Source organism: Myotis yumanensis, unplaced genomic scaffold (genome assembly GCF_028538775.1).
Source record: "Myotis yumanensis isolate MYYU_CA2020_CCGP unplaced genomic scaffold, mMyoYum1.0.hap1 SCAF_10, whole genome shotgun sequence".
In the NCBI taxonomy this organism is placed as follows: domain Eukaryota; kingdom Metazoa; phylum Chordata; class Mammalia; order Chiroptera; family Vespertilionidae; genus Myotis; species Myotis yumanensis.
The window spans coordinates 71,545,301-71,565,583 of record NW_027223761.1 but is presented as its reverse complement, the minus strand read 5'-3'; the positions used below and the strand labels follow the sequence as shown (position 1 = coordinate 71,565,583).

The 20,283-nt window shown below is 40.1% G+C and overlaps 1 protein-coding gene across 1 annotated transcript in view; it reads right to left on the bottom strand.

The window, feature by feature from the left end:
- Positions 1-17,033, bottom strand: part of CUNH11orf65 (chromosome unknown C11orf65 homolog) — a 69,948-nt gene extending 52,915 nt beyond the window's left edge. Inside the window, exons 1-3 of the mRNA XM_070425978.1 lie at positions 16,962-17,033; positions 10,246-10,340; positions 530-622 (exon numbers count right to left, since the gene is read on the bottom strand). Coding sequence (XP_070282079.1) covers positions 530-622; positions 10,246-10,332 — 180 coding nt within the window. The 5' untranslated portion in view covers positions 10,333-10,340; positions 16,962-17,033. The remainder of the gene's footprint in view (positions 1-529; positions 623-10,245; positions 10,341-16,961) is intronic.
- Between the last annotated feature and the right edge of the window lie 3,250 nt (positions 17,034-20,283).

Genomic DNA, 20,283 nt, shown 5'->3' with positions numbered 1-20,283 from the left:
GCTTAGGCCCAATCCCCCAGGGAGCTGGCCTAAGCCAGCTGGTGGACATCCCTCGAGGGGTCCCAGATTGCAAGAGGGCACAGGCCAGGCTGAGGGACCACCCTGAGTGCACAAATTTTTGTGCACCGGGCCTCTAGTATATTAATAAAACAGAGTACTTCCATTATTTTTAACAAAGTGAATGAAATTTAGCTACACAAAGATAATGTTGAATGAACAAAGCTAGATACAAAAGTACACTATAGGATTTTATTGATATATAGTTTAAAAACAGAAAACTAACGTACAATATTAGAATTCAAAATAGGGGAAGAAAGGAAGTTGGCAGTGAATTGCAGAGCAACTGAAGGCACTGGTTTGAAGTATGATGGTTATACATTATACATTTATGTATAATGAATTTTTTAGATGTGTACAATACTTCATTAAAAATGTTTGTAAAAGGAACAAATATAATCACATTGAATTTATAAAGTAGCCACACAATTTTAAGAGGGGAAAGTGCTGTATCAATAAATAATGTCCTTACCTCTTTAGGATTAATACATCTTATTATGTGACGTGGTTCTCCTTGTCTTCTTATATCAATCAGACTTTTAAAGTATTGGAAAATAGCGATATTCTAAAGGTTCAAACATAAAATTTTATGGTCAAAACTGGGCAAAAGGAGTAAAAACTATAAAATAGATTTTATATATGTAAACTAGATTTTAGATATATGATCCATCCAGGGTTTCCTTTGACAAGCCATACAATGTTGGTATTATTCTCACAACAAGTTTTAGCCTTAAGTTTGTAATTGTATTACTAACAGCTATAAATAAAATATCTAGAACTTTGGTTGGGTCACTTCTGTATACTCCAGAGTAATATAGGAGAAAGACAAAATACAAGCTAGTGATTAAGAACATTGACTCTGGCATACTATTGTCCGGTTCAACTGTTAGTAGTTGCTAGCTGTGTGACCCTGGACAAATTGCTTAACCTCAGCTTATCTAAAATATGGTAATGATAGTAACTATCTACAGGTTGGTGAAAAATCAATCTGTTAATATTTGTTGTTTTTTTAAAATATATTTTATTGATTTTTTACAGAGAGGAAGGGACAGAGATAGAGAGTTAGAAACATCGATGAGAGAGAAACATCGATCAGCTGCCTCCTGCACATCTCCCAATGGGGATGTGCCCGCAACCCAGATACATGCCCTTGACCGGAATCGAACCCGGGACCTTTCAGTCCGCAGGCCGACGCTCTATCCACTGAGCCAAACCGGTTTCGGCGTGTTAATATCTGTAATGCACTTAGAACAATCTTTGTCACAAGAAAGCACTCAATAAATATTATCTATTATCATCATTATAGAATCCTCTTCATTCCTGTTAAGTAATTCCACTGATTTACAAACCCTGTCTATTTTTCATGTTGGCACAAATTTAGTCAAACAATTCCAAAAAATTCTTCAATTTTTGAAAACTGTTTCTTTGGTAATGCACTCGTCATGTCCTATCCCCCCCAAAAACCCTAATAACTCTTGGTAAACTGCCCCCCGTCTTAGTTTGCTTATGTTAAGTCAAATCAAATAAATTCAAATTGAAGTAAATCCATAGTACCAACAGGACAATTTGAAGCCCCATTTTAACTGCCTGTGGAAGAAGGTACAATCACTATCAACATAGATATTATTTCTGCAAGGAAGATATAATTTCCTTGAAGTAAAACCCAAAATTGAATATCAAAAAATTATGATGGTTTAAAATTTGGATAGTATCTTCTAAATATGTGGATTACTGAATTAAACCACCCCAAACTTAAAGCAACGACTGTTTTCTATGGGTTGACAAGGAACTTCTGCTGGTATTGCATATGTGCCTATAGTCAGCTGCCAGACCAGCTGAGCTTGGAATGTTGGAACATCTGTGTTGGCTGGGACTCTATCTCCACATATACTTTCAGTTTGAGTTTTTTCACAGCATGGAGTTTCAAAATACCAAAGAGAGAAAAAGTAGAAGTTGCAAGGCTTCTTAAGACCTTGTCTTGTAAGTCATACAGCATCAGTTATTCTTCATTTTATTGGTCAAAGTCAAGACCTAGCAGATCTCAGAAGTGAAGTTCAAAGTGTGACCTATAAGAAATTCCATATAGACATTGGCCTCACTCAGGAGTGGCCCTGAAGGACAGGCATGAAGATAAATCCTTCCATGGGACAGAATCTCAAGCAGCATACATGGTTGTAGATTGTGCCTGGAAGGAAAGATGATCAGAGGTACAGATCTACAGATGGGCAGTGACTGATATTTGACTGGATGGTCAGGAATTTGGAAAGAACATGGTTAGAAAATTGGTGACAAGAAAGTCTGGAGAAGAGGTCAAACCACCCACCCCCAAATGCACACCAAGTGTGTATATATTTGTGTCCATATGGATGCTCACCTGAAAGCAATCTCAGCAAAGAAGACTCTTAACAATCATACAGGCAAAGTGACTAGTTCTTTGGAGTCAGCCAGGCTTTTTCCCCAGCCACTGCTCTCCTTGCTCATGAACAAAGTGGCCATCCAGCAAAGTTGGAGGTTATTCATCAGCTCAGCTACTGTCGACTGCTGAATGGCCACTTTGCCAAAACATAGACCAACACTGAGCCCTTGATATGGCATCGTTCCTTGGGGTAATTAGCCAGTTTCCTGTGGCACACTGATTAGATGAAATATTTCCATTATGGAAGGTGCAACACTTTATACTCACTGGAAGTGACACTTTACCCTTCTGTGTACACACCATCTGTATACTTTCAGTATGCTTCATTTACTGTCATAGTATTGCACATAGCATTAGTTCTTATCAGAGAAATTGCTTCACAGCAAATGTAGTACACCAATGGGCCCATGCACATGAAATTCACTGATATGACCGTTCCTTACCACACTAAACCAGCGATTTTCAACCAGTATGCACAAGCATTTTTGGGTCGCAAGCATTTTTATCCCTTCACTCTCATCCTCTGTGTGTCTTTTGTTTTGAGGTGGGTCTCTTGTAGACAGTATATAGTTGGGTCATGTTTTTGTATCCATTAAGCTACAAAGCATTTAATCCATTTACATTTGGGTTATTATTGATAGGTACTTATTGATTGCCATTTTAATTCTGTATGGCTAGGTTTATCTCTGTTTCTTCTTCTCATTACAGCAGTCCCTTTAGCATTTCTTGTAATCCTGGCTTGGTGGTGATGTACTTCTTTAGCTTTTTTTTTTTTTTTTTTTGGTCTGGGAAGCTCTTTATTTGACCATCTGTTTAGGATGATAGCCTTGCTGGATATAGTAATCCTGGTATCAGATCCTTGTTTTCCATTACCTTGAGTATTTCATACAATTCCCTTCTGGCCTGTAGAGTTCCTAATAAGAAATCAGGTGTCAGCCTTATGGGAACTTGTAGGTAATAGTTTTCTTTTCTCTTGCTGACTTTAAGATTCTCTCTTTGTCTTTAATTTTTGGCATTTTAATTATGATGTGTCTGGGGGTGGGCCTGTTTGGGTTCTTCTTGCTTGGGGTTCTCTGTGCCTCCTGAACTTGTGTGACTTTTTCCTTTATCAGGTTGGGGAAGTTTTCTGCCATCATTTCTTCAAACACATTCTCTATTCCTTTCTCCCTTTTTGCCTCTTCAGGCACACCTGCTGTTCTAATATTATTACGTTCCACAGCTACCTTAAGCTGTCCTTCTGTTTTTTTCTGTTTGTTTCTCTGATTGAGTGATATTTTCAACTCTGTCTTCTAATGCACTGATTTGATTCTCAGCTTCCCCTAATCGGCTGTGTATTCCTTCCAATGTGTTCTTTATTTGTGCGATGTCATTCTTTATCTCAGACTGTTATTTTTTTCATAGTCACTATATCTTTTTTCCATGCTATTGAGCATCTTTACCATCATTACTCTCAACTTTGTTTCAGATAAATTTCTTATCTCTGCTTCATTTATCTCTTCTTCTGGAGAATTCTCTTGCTCTTTCATTTGGGGGTTATTTCTTTGTCTCCTTATTTTGGCTATTTGGGTTTGTGACTATGTATTAAGTAGATCCTCTACACCTCTCAATCTCTAGTTCAGGACAGTGTTAAAGGCTGTTTCTGACTAATTAGATCAGGCAGACTCAAAGTCTCCAGAGACTGAGTTTGCCTACAGACTGATAGGATTCTGACTTGAATTGCCCCCCAGGCAATCATCCTCAGGTGTGGTGAGAGTTTTTTCAATAGGGTGGGGCAGTTACTTCTCCCTGCAGGCTAATTGTTATTATTAATCTCTTAAGTGGCCTCTGGGAAAGGTGTTTTCCAATAGGGTGTGTCAACTGTCTTCCCACCAGGCAAGGCAAATGTCTATATGGGAAAGATGTCCTCCTGTACATGAGAAAATGACTCAGCCCAGGAAACTTGGGGTATCTGCCTTCTGAGCTCTATCCCGAGTCCCCAGTCCTGGTTTCTTTTTTTCTTTTCTTTTTTTAAATTAAATCATTATTGTTCAGATTATTACAGTTGTTCCTCTTTTTCCCCCCATAGCTCCCCTCCACCCGGATTCCCCCCCCCTCCTCCGCCTTCACCCCCCCCCCTCCCGTCCTCATCCATAGGTGCATGATTTTTGTCTAGTCTCTTCCCGCATCCCCCACACCCCTTTCCCCCCCATAATAGTCAGTCCACTCCCTTTCTATGCCCCTGATTCTATTATAATCACCAGTTTATTCTGTTCATCAGATTATTTATTCACTTGATTTTTAGATTCACTTGTTGATAGATATGTATTTGTTGTTCATAATTTGTATCTTTACCTTTTTCTTCTTCTTCCTCTTCTTAAAGGATACCTTTCAGCATTTCATATAATACTGGTTTGGTGGTGATGAACTCCTTTAGCTTTTCCTTATCTGTGAAGCTCTTTATCTGACCTTCAATTCTGAATGATAGCTTTGCTGGATAAAGTAATCTTGGTTGTAGGTTCTTGGCATTCATCACTTTGAATATTTCTTGCCACTCCCATCTGGCCTGCAAAGTTTCTGTTGAGAAATCAGCTGACAGTCGTATGGGTACTCCCTTGTAGGTAACTGAATTTTTTTCTCTTGCTGCTTTTAAGATTCTCTTTTTGTCTTTTGCTCTTGGCATTTTAATTATGATGTGTCTTGGTGTGGTCCTCTTTGGATTCCTTTTGTTTGGAGTTCTCTGCGCTTCCTGGACTTGTAAGTCTATTTCTTTCACCAGGTAGGGGAAGTTTTCTGTCATTATTTCTTCAAACAGGTTTTCAATATCTTGCTCTCTCTCTTCTTCTGGCACCCCTATAATTCCGATGTTGGTGCGCTTGAAGCTGTCCCAGAGGCTCCTTATGCTATCTTCATATTTTTGGATTCTTTTTTCATTTTGCTTTTCCAGTTGGGTGTTTTTTGTTTCTTCGTATTTCAAATCTTTGACTTGGTTCTTTTGATCCTCTAGTCTGCTGTTGGAACTCTGCATAATATCCTTTATTTCAGTCAGTGTATGCTTAATTTCTAATTGGTCCTTTTTCATAACCTTGAGGGTCTCACTAGATTTCTTGAGGGTCTCACTACATTTATCAGCGGTCTCACCAGACTTTTTGAGGGTCTTACTAAATTTATCAGCGGTTTCTAGAAAGTTCTTGAAAAACCTTAAAAGTGTGGTTTTGAACTCTATATCCAGTAGTTTGCTTTCCTCCATTTCTGTCATTTGTGTCCTGTTTCTTTGTCTCCGCATTTTTTATGCTTCCTTGTGTTGATAGAGTGGCTTTGTGTGCTAGGTGTCCTATAGGGCCCAGAGGCTCAGCCTCCCCAATTACCTGAGGTGAACACTCTTGGTGCACCCCCTTGTGGTCTTTGTGCACAGTCTTGTTGTAGTTAAGCCTTGATTGTTGTAGGTATCACTGGGAGGAATTGACCTCCAGGCCAATTGGCTGTGAGAATCAGCTGTGTCTGCAGTGGGAGAACTTCTGTGCTGGAAACACCCCTCCGGGGAAAGACTTGCTTCAGTGGGGCTTTGGTGCTCACTGAGTCTGCCCCCTGAGTGTGTCCTTTATGGATCTGAGGAGTTGTAATCTGGATGGTCCCACTCTGACCACCTCTAAGGAGGTGCTAATCTAGCCTCTGCCTGAGGCTGACCAGCAGGAGCTCAGCTGTGAAGCAATGCAAGTTGCCGTGGGGCCTTGGGCCAGCTGCAAGTTTGTTAGGTAATTTTCAGATTGCAAAGGGTCAGGCCTTTCATATGCAAAAGCAGGCACACAGCTTGGGGGGGGGGGTAGGGGTCCCAGGGGATCAATAGGGTGGGGCAAGCAGCTATGGCTGCCCTCAGAGGCCCCGTTTCTCAGTGTCCTGGCAATCACTGCAAGCACCTCTGAGAGAAAGCTGCCCTCAAATTCCGACCAATACCAGACAGTCCAGTTTCTCCCGTATGAGTCTGGGTCCCCAGAGACTCGCCCAGTACTTGAGCTCAGAGCTTGAGACTCCCTACCGATTGAAAAAGACAATCGTGTCTTCAGCCGCCAGCCCTCTCCGTGTGTGCCTCCTTACCTCTGTACTTTACTTCCACACCACAGCTCCTCTGAGTCTGGGTATGCTTTTCTCTTTCCTTCTAGTTGTAGAATTTCCACTCAGCCAGCCTTCCTGTGGTTCTGGATGATGTCCGTTCCATCTTTTAGTTGTATTCTTGATGTGGTTGTGCTAAGCAGCAATCTCCAGTGTTTACCTATGCTGCCATCTTGGTTTTTCTCCCCAGGCCTGGTTTCTGCTCTCATAGTTCCAGTCCACTTCACCCTTCCTCTGCCTGAGCACAAGGTGGGTAGCTCCACAGGGAATTTTGTGCATTGGCCTTTTAACAGGATGCCTGGATTTTCAGCTCTCACTCCCTGGCACACAACATCCCATTGCTTTTCACAGCCAGATGTTATGTGGATACCCTTCTCAGTTTTGGTGCTCTCTGCTGAGTGGCCCAGTTTGCGGATTAGGTCCCAGAGTTCTCAGTGGCAAACCCCCAGAGCTGAGATATGTCTCAGGGACTTCAGTTGCTATCTGTGGGTACCTGGCCAGCTCTTTCGCACCTCTGCCCCTCCTACCAGTCTCTATATGGTCTCTACTTTTGGTCCTCGGGTATCAGTGTTCTCTCCTGGGAGTTTTCCATTGATTATTCAGGAAATTTTTCTGTATTTTAGTGTAATTCCAGTTTGTTCCTGGGAGCATGTCCGTGCAGCATCCACTTACTCTGCAGCATTTTTAATCCTCAGGACCACACTGCAAGCATTTTTAAAATAATACAATACCTGACTATTTAGTCAGGGGCACTGACCTCTTTTCCCCTTAGGTTGTCAAATAAAGAAATGACAACAGCCAACACAACAATAGCCATCCAGTGTGAGTGGAATAAAAATTATACCAGTTGTTTTGTTTTTTTTGTCAAATTGGGCAAAGAATATGTATCTTTTGGTGTGCTGCAGAATTTTAGTTATTAATTTATGTGTGCCATCAGATGAAAATATTTGAAAAGCGATGCCCTAAACTAACTGGCCTGTGAGAATGGTGGAGTGGAATTTTAGAGACTCAGTTACAGTTAGAGCTCCAGTAATAACACCTTTCAGATTATGGTGATGTCCTCTATGTCATAGTATTATCATCTGAATCAATAATGAGTATACGATGTTATTTTGCCAACAATTATGATTTTGAGAATCAAGGGGTAGAAATGAAAGTGGCTTCCTCTCAATATTACTTCTAATGATCCACTAGTGAAAATTTTGCTTCCTCTCCTTATACATTTGGGCTCTATGGCTATAAAAGTCTTAGCACCATGGAAGGAATGCTTCCACCAAAGTACACACCCATACTTCAGTCTATATGATCTTGTAATTCAATGAACTTCTTTAAGAGGATCATTCAGACAGTTCAGAGATCTCCATTTCTTTAGTGTCAGTTATTGAAGTTTTATTAGTACCTTTTTGTGGTGCCATATATTCATAAAACATATATTCAATAAAGGACTTGTATTAAGGATATATAAAAAACTGTTCCAAGTAAATATTGACAATATAGTAGTAGAGGTGATAGAAATTAGGGGTTAGGATATTGGGAGATTATGTGAAGAAAAGGGTAGGGATATTTATATCTTCATCATATATAAGTTGTCAAATAATGCTATATTAGCATGATGGAACAAGAAATATATGTTTAAATATTTTTTAAAGCAATAAGGTAACAAACAGAAGAACTGAAAAAAGAATAATAATTTATGATACCAGGAGGGGAGAGAATAAGTAGGGTTGTAAAAGGTAAGAAATTCTCTATCTTTTCAAATCACTTTTAAAGTTGACAAATAAAAAATAATTATATAAACATATTACTTAAAAGCATGGCACTAACTACTAGAAGATCCAAAAAGTAGTTTAGGTGGTTGCTTTTAGGGATGAAGGTCTAAAAGAGAGAAGTGACATAAAAGACTTGCTTTTTAGTATGCATCTACATTATTTTATTTATGTTAAAGAAAGATACATTATTTTGATAAAAATATTTAAATGATAGAAAAAAATCTATATTTACATTACTATCACTATGCAAATTATTCTAAGGCCACATAATATGCTAAAACTATGCATCCTTATTTACAAGTCACCCTCTGAGCTACCTGAAGTAGAATGTATCTAGAATGAGGATCAAATGTACTCTCTTTATGTCTTAAAACTATTTTCATTTGCATTATACTTGAACCATGACTTTCATGGTTGGCCCTTTTTCAGAGTTTCTAACCACTTTTTAAAAAATATTTTTTTTATTGATTTCAGAGAGGAGGAGAGAGATAGAAACATCAATGATGAGAGAGAATCAATAATTGGCTGCCTCCTGCACACCCCACACTGGGGATTGAGCCCACAATCCAGGCATATGCCCTGACTGGGAATCGAAACCTGATCTCCTGGTTCATAAATTGACATTCAACCACTGAGTCAACTGGTACAGACTTTCAGTCATCTCCCTTATTTACAGTCATTCTCTTCTAGGCTTTTTAAATTGCTGAATCCTAACCCATATCCTTTCGAGGGTTGCAATGGCAAACTAGCTCTCTCACTGGGGCCCCTTTGAAGTATATCTAGGCAAGTCTTATACACAGTTTTGTCCAACAGGATGCTACCATCTGTTTTGGTTTTCCATAAGTGAAATAAAATTTCTTATTTGCTCACAAACTCTCTTCTCTGTGTTATGAGTTATGTTTCTGTATATTGTTATTTCAGTGGGGTGTTGGAGGAATAGAAAGTGAAAATGTGTGCTCAGTCTACCACACATATACAAGTTGTTTGTTTATATGCATGTCTTCTCTACTGAAACTCCTTAAGGGCAAGGTTGTATTGTAAAATGCTAGCACAGTGCCAGGAATATAGTTGGCTTTAATAGCATGTGGCTCTTTGGATTTGGATGTAAGATAAAAGAACTTACAAATCACACACAAAAAACTTAAGCCTAGATAAGTATGCTGATGGAAATCATCAAAAGAATAGATTTTTAAGAAAAAAATGTATTTTAGTGTTGAAAATTAATAGCTACCCCCAGAATAGGTTTTATGGCTTTGATAGTGGCAATAGAGGAAAAAATGGAAGCTACTTTGCAAAATGTGATTAACTGATACAAAGGTGTTCTTCTGTGCTAGAAACACAGCCATATGACTTCACACAAAATTATCAAGCAGACAGAGAGCTGCTGCTATCAGAAAGAGAACAGTGAAGTCATTTTAGCTCTTGGCTCTCACCTAACCAGGGAATCAACTTGGAATATTCCTTACTGGATAAGAAGACCAGCTCCACCCATATTAAAGCATAATAAGGAACTAATACATTAACCCAGATATGGTGTATTATTGAACTTTAAGTCCTCAAGAGTTGGTATTCAATTAATATTTAATGAGTGAATGTATCCCTAACACCTGTTCACAAACCTGATTCCAGAATCAATAAATAAGTTTTTAGAAGTGAAAGCCAAATACGACAATTAGTGATACTTTCATTGATAGTAGCTATTATCAAAGTGCCTGGCCCAGATCAGGGACTCCATAAACATTTGTGAGGCTAATAAGATAATTAATATTAACTTTTTGAAACTTTAAAAAACAGTCTGCTTTTAAAGCAACTCTAAATATACTAAAAACTACTGAAATGTACACTTTAAACAGGTGAACCTTATGATATCTAAATTATTTAGCAATAAAGCTGCAAACAAACAAACAAAAAACTCACGAGAAACCTTCTCCAGGCCTTCTGAATGACTCTGGCAGCTTTATCCCACTTTGCAAATTCAAATTCCTCTTCTTGTACCAAAGACATTTAAAGTCCTAAAAAAAAAAAAAAAAAAAAAGCAAAATAGGTATATTTAAAATTACTTTATATATCCCATTGTGAAAATGTCACTAGAACTCGGTGAAAATTAAATATAAAGTTGTATGAATGAATGAATAATGCCATATATTAAATTTACAGTAGCGATATGGTTCTGAGATGCTTTATCATAGTCCAAACTGAGTAAACTTTGCTATTTTAAGATATACTCTTTCTGGCCAGCAGGTGGAGAAGGCACAAAGTGTAGTTTATTTATGTATTTCAGGATGCTTCAGGGAAAAAATTCTTCTTGTAAATAGTGTAATAATCAGTTTTAATAATTTTTAAGGACACTGTCACTGTTTCTATTATTAAGTAAGGTAAATACAAAAGATAGCTTTGACATCTGAGATGTATCATAACTTTAAAAATCATATCAAATTTTAATTTTATTTTCTGTATTAAGGTATTACATTTGTGTCCTTACTCCCCCTTAGCACCCCCTCCCACTCCCAAACTCATGCCCTTGCTCCCCTGGTGTCTGTGTCCATTCGTTATGCTTATATGCATGCATACAAATCCTTTGGTTGATCTCTCCCCTCTTCCCCACCCTCCCCTGCCTTCCCTCTGAGGTTTGACGGTCTGATTAATGCTTCTCTGTCTCTGGATCTGTTTTTGTTCATCAGTTTATGTTGTTCATTAATTTTAAAAAGTGAGGAAAAACCCTGGCCAGGTTGCTCAGTTGGTTGGAGTGTCGTTCAGCACACCAAAAGGTTGGGAGTTCAATTCCCAGTCAGGTCACATACCTAGGTTGCCGGTTTGATCCCCACTCAGGGTGCATAGAGGGGGCAACTGATTGATATCTCTCTCTCTCTCTCTCTCTCTCTCTCTCTCAAATTAATGAACATATCCTTGGCTGAGAATTAAAGAAGAAAAAATTAAATTTTTTAAAATGTGAGGAAAAATAGAAAAATAATTATACTAAATTTTGAAACGTGATTACCTTGATTCATTATTCTTTTTTGTGTGATAAAGCTCTAATTTTATTATTCATTTTTAATTAGTCAATTGCCTCCAAATCTTGTCATTTCTTTTTGCTCCATCGGTTTGTAAAGTGGCTTTTGTAATACAGATTCATTACTCTTATATATTTTTTTCTGCTTTCTTTTTTTTTTAAATATTTTTTTTTTATTGATTTCAGAGAGGAAGGGAGAGGGAGAGAGAGAAACATCAATGATGAAAGAGACACATTGATTGGTTGCCTCCTGCATGCACCCTGACTAAGGCCAGAGATCAAACCTGCAATTGAGGTATGTGCCCTTGACCAGAATCAAACCTGGAACCCTTTGGTCCGCAGGGCGATGCTCTATCCACTGAGCAAAACTGGCTAGGGCTACTCTTATATTTTCTTGTCCACTGGTCTTGTATACTCTTATATTTTCTTTTTCACCAGTCAACATACAGAATGTGATATTTGGTATTCATAATTAACCATAGGATCAGTGTAGTATTCAGACATTAGAAAAATATGTAAATAGCATTCCCTACCTAACATCTCATTACTGTTTTAAATTCAAAATTATTCATATTACTGCTGAGATTTATTTACTTTAAAATTATTATATAAATAGTACATAAATACATTCTTGGATAAAAAATTTCAAACAATATAAAACTGTAGAGTAAAAAATCCTCCATTTCTTCTAGCCCAGTCCTTTCTTGAAAGATTATATTTCTCTGTTAATAGATGTGATTCTTCCAGCTCTTTTCATATATATAAATTTAAACAATATGTATGTATACATGCACATGCACATGGTTATATATATTATATATACACATATACATACATCATACAGGATTATTTGTTTGCATTAATGTGATAAAAGTGTACATATTTTCTGCTTTCTTTACCTAACAATATGTGTTGGAGACTTTTCCAAATTAATACATATAGATCTTACTCATTCTTTTTATAGTTGTACAGCATTCCTAAGTATGGATATGCCATAATTTAATTATTCTTTATTATTGGACATTCAGATTGTATATTTGCTGTTACAAAGTGAATAAACTTATACACCTATTTGTATACCTGTGCAACTATTTTTGTTAGATAGGTTTTTAGAAGTGAAATAGCCATGACATATATTTTTTCCATTGCCTTTTCTGGAATGGGTACCAGAAACTACTAACAGTGATTGTCTCTGGGGAGGGACCAGGGGACTAAGGGGATTTGGGTTTAGGGATGAATATAAGATTTTATTCCAATACTAGAGGCCCGGTGCACAAAAATTCATGCACTGGGGGGGGGGGACTCAGACCATCCTGCACCCTCTCGCAGTCCGGAACCCCTCGGGGGATGTCCACCTGCCTGCTTAGGCCCACTCCCCAGGAGATTGGGTCTAGGCTGGCAGTCAGACATCCTTCTGGCAGCCCGGGAGGCCTCGAGGAATGTCTGACCGACCGCTTAGGGGGAGCAGGCATAAGCCACAGTCAGCATCTTTAGTGCTGCAACAGAGGCAGGAGAGGTTCCCGCCACCGCCACTGCACTCACATCTGTCAGCCCAGCTTGTGGGTTTTATACACACACACACACTAGAGACCCAGTGCACAAAAATTGGTGCACTGGGGGGGGGGGGGGTCCCTCAGCCCGGACTGCCCCCTCTCACAATCTGGGAGCCCTCAGGGGATATCCTACAGACGGCTTAGGCTCCCCCTGGGGTGCGGGCCTAAGCTGCAGTCTGGCCTCCCTCTGCGGGAGGCAACTGGGCTGATCAGGGGAAGGCACCACCCCCATCATCCCCCTGCTGTTGCCACTGCCGGCAGCAGCGGCTGTGAGGCCTAAGCCCTGGGCCTCGCAGCCACTGTGGCTTTGTTTGGATGGACGTCCGGAAGACGTCCACCCTAATTATCATGTTACCCTTTTATTAGTATAGATATGTGTGTGTGCGTGTGTGTTGTGGTGGTTTGGTGTGAGAGCTAATTTTCATTTCACATTGTAGGAAGTTACCAGAAATAGCTAATCTAAAAGAAATCAAGAATAAGTAGAATAACATGATATTTAAAATATGGAGGTAAAAAACAAAAGAAGTGCACGTGCAATAAAGAAGAGTAGTGGGACAAAGAATGATGGGTATTTTAGCACAAGTAGTCAGGGGAGGTCTCTCTAAGAGGAGACATTACTTTTTATGATGCAAACAGGCAATGACAGGAAAGTGATAGGTTTCCAGGCACAGGGAGCAGAAGATAAAATGTCTCGAGATAAGGAGCTTGGTGTCTTCAAGTGGCTGAAAGAAAGAAAATTGTCATCGGAGCTTGGAGAAGAGGCAGAGGAGCAGAATATAAGGTAAAAAAAAAAAAAAAAAAGCAGGCAGGAGCCAGACTACAATTACAGTGGGGCCTTCACTTACGAGTGTCTCGACTAACGAGTTTTTTGAGATACCAGCTGTCTCTCGGCCGATTTTTTGCATCGAGTTGATAGAGTAATTTGAGTTAACGAGCTCAGTCTCAGAATGAATTAAACTCATAAGTCAAGGCCCCACTGTATATGGGAAATTGACTCACATGGTTAGGATGGTGAACTGGAGCTGGCTTGCACTGGCTCAGAATAATCAATTTTTCCATTGCAAAAATGTTGTGAGCTGATTTTAAATACAGTCATTATTATTCAAAGTAAATTTTTATTTATTTCAGAGGAAGGGAGAGGGGGAGCGAGATAGAAACATCAATGATAAGAGAGAATCATTGATCACTTGCCTCCTGCACATCCCCCACTGGGGATCGAGCCCCCAACCCGGGCTTGTGCTCTGACCAGGAATTGAACCATGATCTCCTGGTTCACAGGTCCATGCTCAATGTCTGAGCCACACCAGCCACAATCATTAAAGTTTAACTTAACTTACAATTAAATTAAATAAAGGTAATAAATACTCAAAATTCCTAACTTACTAATTATTTTACTATTGAAGGGGAACAGAATATCCTACCCCAAAATATCCACTTTGGCATAAGGATTATTTTGAGCTGAAGACAACTGAGAAACAGCAGATGTAATCAAAGCTCTCTACCCTGAGTTTAGCTGCCTAAAAGAAAGAGGTAATTTCCCTTCGAGAAGGTGTTGCCTTTTTCCTTTCCCACACCAGGAGGAAGAAAATAACCATTGTCAATGGCACTAAGGTGGGTCTGCATCAACAAACCTTACTTAACCCTTTTCTTCTATTAGTTTACTCCTAAACTTCTCTTCCTATGTCTTATCATTTCACAAACTTATCTCCATTTGTTATCATGGTATACAATACTAACAGCCTCTTTGGGTTTTCCCTTCCTTTTCTGTGTGCATGTAAAATTGAAATATTAACATCAAATGAAATTTTTATGCCTTTTCTCCTGTGAGTCTGTCTTTTTGTCAGTTTAATTTGCATGCTCCAATCACAGGACCTAAGAGAGTAAATGTTTTTTTTCCTCCCCATCACTATATTTTACTTCTAATTTTCTTGAGGTTACTGATGTTTTTTGCAAGCTTGCTCAACAATGGCACTAATGGTAGTTTGAGCTGGAGTCTTTGTTATGGGAGTTGTCCTACGCATGGTAGGAAGTTCAGCGGAATGTCTGGCCTCTGCCCACCAGATGCCAGTAGCACAGATGTGACAACCAAACAAAAATATCTCCAGACATCGCCAAACGTCCTCTGGGGAGCAAAAGCACCCACAGTTAGGTATTACTTGGTCTCCCCATAGCATCTACTGGTATCTGCCTGGTGGAAGCACGATGACAGTACACTGCTGCACATCTCTTCCCAGTTGCTGAGGCCATGGTCCTAGCTTGGAATTGGCCAGGGTGGGAATATGTACATCACAGGACTTGACCAGCACCACAAACCAGGGCTCGATTTACTGTTTTGTTGGTTGTCTAAATTTAAGAAAATAGTAGTGAAAATGTTAATGCACACTAACTTGTGTGTCACCGTGACATTATGAATAGTACATAATATTGATGAAATATCTTCCAGGGTTCAAAAACTTCTGATTCAGAAACGAGGCACTCGCATTACTGAGAAATAATTACATTGTATGCATGTCAAGGAAAAAGAGCGTGCTCAGCTGAGTCAAATGCTGCTGGAGGTTCAAGTACATGGAGAATAAGTTAGATTTGCCCAGATAAACTTGCTGCTGACTGTTTAGTGGAGCAGCAAGGAAGAAAGCCTGGGGTGTGTTGAGGAAGTGAGAAAGCTGAGGATAGTAACGATTGTTTGGAGGGAGCAGAGATATGGGGTGGTGGCCAGTTGGTGGGAATGAATCCAAGGGATTATTATTATTTTTTAAATCCTTACCTGAGGATATTTTTTCCATTGATTTTACTTAGAGACAGAGGAGGGAGGGAAGAAGGGGTAAAAAGAGAAACAGGATGTGAGAGAGAGAGAGACATCCATTGGTTGCTCCCTCGCCACCAGACCAGAGGGAGGCGGGATAGAGCTTACAGCCGAGGTCCGTGCCCTTGACCGGAATCAAACCCGCAGGCCGATGTTCTAACCACTGAGCACCTGGCCAGGGCTCAAGGGATTTTTTTTTTTTTTTTTAATATGGGAGAGATTAACACATGTTAAGATGTTGTTGGGTATGATCCAGTAGTGAGAGAGAGATTAAATATGAAAGAGAGAGATAAATTTAAGGGTAAAAGTCTTTTGAGTAGGTTTAGGAGGCCAAGGTCCAGGGATAAAAAGGGAAGTAAGGACAGTTGATGGCCTTAGACTTAAAACACACACACACACACACACACACACACACACACACACACACACAATACTGAGGCCATAAGGTTATCAGGAGGCTCCAAAGAAAGTAACCAATGTGAGACCACTTCATAAGTCCTAAGATACTGAAAAGTGCTATCAAACTACTGTTCAGGTAATAAAATATTTTACTTGCAGATTCTGAGATGCAGTATTTTTCTCTGTCCCACATCAATGACTTTTATAACATGTCATGGCTCCGCTGAGCTGGCCAAGCTTCACGAGAAAAAGCCTGCACGATACATCGCTAGATCCTCCGTCCCATTCGCTTTAGAAAGCTGGGAAACAGCGCCGACACTCACCCCGGGATTAGAACCTACAGTCCCCATTTCGCTTTTCCTACTCGTGTTACTGAATCAAGTCCCGTGATCTTTACGGGTCTGGTCGTTCCGCTTTTCTTCTTTCCTGTGATCCTATACCAACGGCAGGTGAAGGAAAACGTCTACTAAACTCCTCCTTAAAAACGCCTTTCCCTTTTCCATCTCTAAATAACTGAATGGAAAAGCGAAAAACCATTTCAGGGGTCGAACAGGAAAGAAGTCCCGGAACCACGTGAGGTTGGTCAGCGAGACTTTCCCCCTCGGCCCGAAGGTGGAGGCGCAGCATCGCCGCAGAGGCGCGGGGTGCGGAGCTGCGGGCGGGCGGGCGGAGGAAGCGGGAGGGGCGGGTCGTGGGCTCGGAGGCAGGGGGCCTAGTGGGCGCTACAGAGAAACGGAACGTCCGCCAGGCGCCGGACAGAGCACCGGCCTCGACAGCTCGGGGCCTGCAGGGCTCGGAGACTAAGGTGGAACCTGTCTCCAAAAAGGGGGAGGCGCGGCTGAGAGGGCGGGGACACCATTCCCTTCACCTGCCAATCGCCGCTGGCCTGGGCTCGGCTTCGGGGCTCGGCTTCTGCCCTGGGTAACTGCGCAGACGGAAATGACGTTTCTAGTTCCGGTCCGTCTCTCCTCTTGGCCCCGCCTCCCGGCCCGGCCCCGCCCCCGGCTCCCCGGCCCCGCCCCCGGCTCCCCGGCCCCGCCCCTCGCTCTTCTGTTTCCTCCACCCGCGCGTTCCTGGAATCCGAAACCATATGTGAGGGTGGTTGGAGCTGTTAGAAGCCCTCAAAGCCACAGTCAGTGGCTTTCAGGCCAAGGCTTTTAGGAGAAAAACCAACGTGATTTTCTGCGAAATTGGACTCAGTATGTTATAAATTCCGGTCACTTCAACCAGGATTTTAAAGATGTTGGAGATACACAGTGAAACCTTTTCTATTTAATTAATTGATTCATTTGCAAATAAGAAAACGGATCTTTCCAGTGATTTGACAGGTCTTGCCCAGGATCAAAGAGTAAGTGACACACGACCGCAGTCCAATGCTACTTCTGAATGGAAGCTCTTCAGCTGGTTAACTCTAAAACAATTTTTAAGTGAAAACAGGTGACCTCGTAAATGAATTTTCAGATTATCTTAAATGATACAAATACTGCACATCTAAAGCAAGTCTGAGTTGCTTGAAATCTAAATGTCTCACACTTTGGCAATGCTTTAGTTTGCCAATGATTATTGCAATGTCAAATACTCTTGTTCAGAAACTGCCCGGCTCTGCTATTTCCTTCCTGTGCTCCTGCATGTAATACAATTAGTTTGTAAGAAAGATGATTTGTGGGGGAAAAACACTGGAAGAAAAAAATTTCCTATATGATAACATTTGGGCTGAAGAAATTCCCTGTAGGCTAATTCAGTGATTCATTGAGCTTCCAGAGTTCTTTAAAATCATTCTCACAATCATAATAAGCAGGAAGGGTGAGCTGTAGTTCCCTTCCATGTGGTTACCTTGATGCATTAGCATACAGGAGCTATGTATGTTATATATAAAAATATAATCATGGAAGCATTATGTATACTTGTACTTAATTTTTTAATCTTGTAGAAACTATGTTTAAACTACAAAACTGTTGAATGTACTTATGTTACTGAATTGTATTCTTAAATATGGTTAAGTGGTAAAAAACTTATGTATATTTCACCAAATTTTTAAAAATTAAAACTAGAAAACTACCAAACTAAGCCAGTAAATAATTGAGAAAAAAATATTTTTAAATGTAAAAAAATGAAATAGAAAAATACATTTAAGGGTCATTGCCTTGTTTATATATTACTTTTAAAATAAGTCCTGCACGGGGGGGGGGGGGGGGGGGGGGGGCAGGGGCAGACTGGAGGGGGCCAATGGGGGAGAAAGGGGGACATATGTAATACTTTCAACAATAAAAAATTTAAAAAATTAAATAAGCCCTGCAGGTGTGCTCTCCCTCCTGGGAGCAATGCCCGTGCCTTTTCCTGCCCCTCCCCCTCTTTTGCCCCACAGGCATGCATCTCCTAAACTCTAAGGGACCCAGGAGACTTGCAACCAGAGTAGCAATGGGCAGTGGCAGTTAGTCCTGGGCAAACCCCCTGAACCTGTCCCCAAGGCCCCCTTTTCTCTGGCTTCTTTATATATATATATTGATTTCAGAGGTGAAAGGGGAGGGAGAGAGAGAGAAACATCAATGATGAGAGAGAATCATTGATCGGCTGCATCCCACAGGGGATAGAACCTGCAACCCCGGCATGTGCCCTGACCGGGAATCCAACCATGACCTCCTGGTTCATAGGTCAATGCTCAACCATTGAGCCACCCAGGTCCAGCTCTCTGACTTCTTAATGAGGCAAAGCAGCCAAGCCCAGGCTCATTTCCCCACCTAATCCCTCTCCTGTTTTCCTAGGCCCTTCCTTATTTCACTGTCCCCAGCTTTAATAAATGTCCTCTAAAATTCAAAATAAAATAAGCCCTACATATTTTTAAGAACATAACTGTCTGAATTACTGTAGAAATAATTATAATAGTTACAATTCAAGCATGTATTATTTTGCCTCTAATTTATCCAGAAGAATTCAGTAATTTCTTAGTAATAGGCTCAGACCTCTTTTAATTGCTCTAATACATGAAAACATTTTTTCAGTTCTTTAAAAGAAAAAGTATCTTTTTTTTATTGGGATTTTTGCCAGATAGTAGCTCTTAAAAAAAAAATTCTTTATTGTTGAAAGTATTGCATATGTCCCCCTTTTCCCCTCATTGACTACCTCCAAATCTCCCCTTCCCCCCTCCCGCCCAGACCCTCACGGCTCCATTGTCTGTGGCCATGGGCCATGCATATATGCATACAAGGCTCTTGGTTGATTATTCCCATCCTCCGCCACCTTCCCTCTCAGATTCCTCACTGTGTTCCATGCTTCCATGTCTCTGGATCCACTCCATTCATCAGTTTATTTTGTTACTTAGATTCAACATATGAGTGAGATCATGTGATACTTGTCTTTCTCTAAGTGACTTATTTCACTTAGCATAATACTCTCCAGGTCCCTCAATGCTATCTTAAAGGGTAGGAGATTCTTCTTTTTTACTGCTGCATAATATTCCGTGGTATAAATGTGCCACAGCTTTTTTATCCACTCACCTACTGATGGGCACTGGGGCAGTTTCCAGATCTTAGCTATTATAAATTGTGCTGCTATGAACATAGGGGTGCATTCATTCTTTCTGATTGCTGTTTTGGGTTTCTTAGGATATAATTCTAGAAGTGGGATCACTGGGTCAAATGGCAATTCCATATTTAATTTTTTGAGGAAACTCCATACTATTTTCCATAATGGCTGCACCAGTCTGTATTCCCACCAGCAGTGTACTAGGGTTCTCTTTTCTCCACATCTTCGCCAGCACTGTCATTTGTTGATTTGTTGATGGTAGCCATTGACAGGTCAAAGATGATACCTCATTGTCATTTGAATTTGTATCTCTCTGGTGATCAGTGACTTTGAGCATGTTTTCATATGTCTCTTGGCCATCTGTATGTCCTCTTTGGAGAAGTGTCTATTTAGGTCCTTTGCCCATTTGTTAATTAGATTGTTTGTTTTCCTTTTGTTAAGTTCTATGAGTTCCTTATATATTTTGGATATTAACCCTTTATCAGATGTATCATTGCCAAATATGTTCTCCCACATAGTGGGCTCCCTTTTTGTTTTGCTGATGGTTTGTTTTGCTGTGCAGAAGCTTCTTATTTTGATGTAGTCCCAACTAAGGAGATATAATCTCTTTTTAAAAAATTATATTTTTCAAAATTTTATTTACAAAATGTACTTTATTTAAAAAGTAT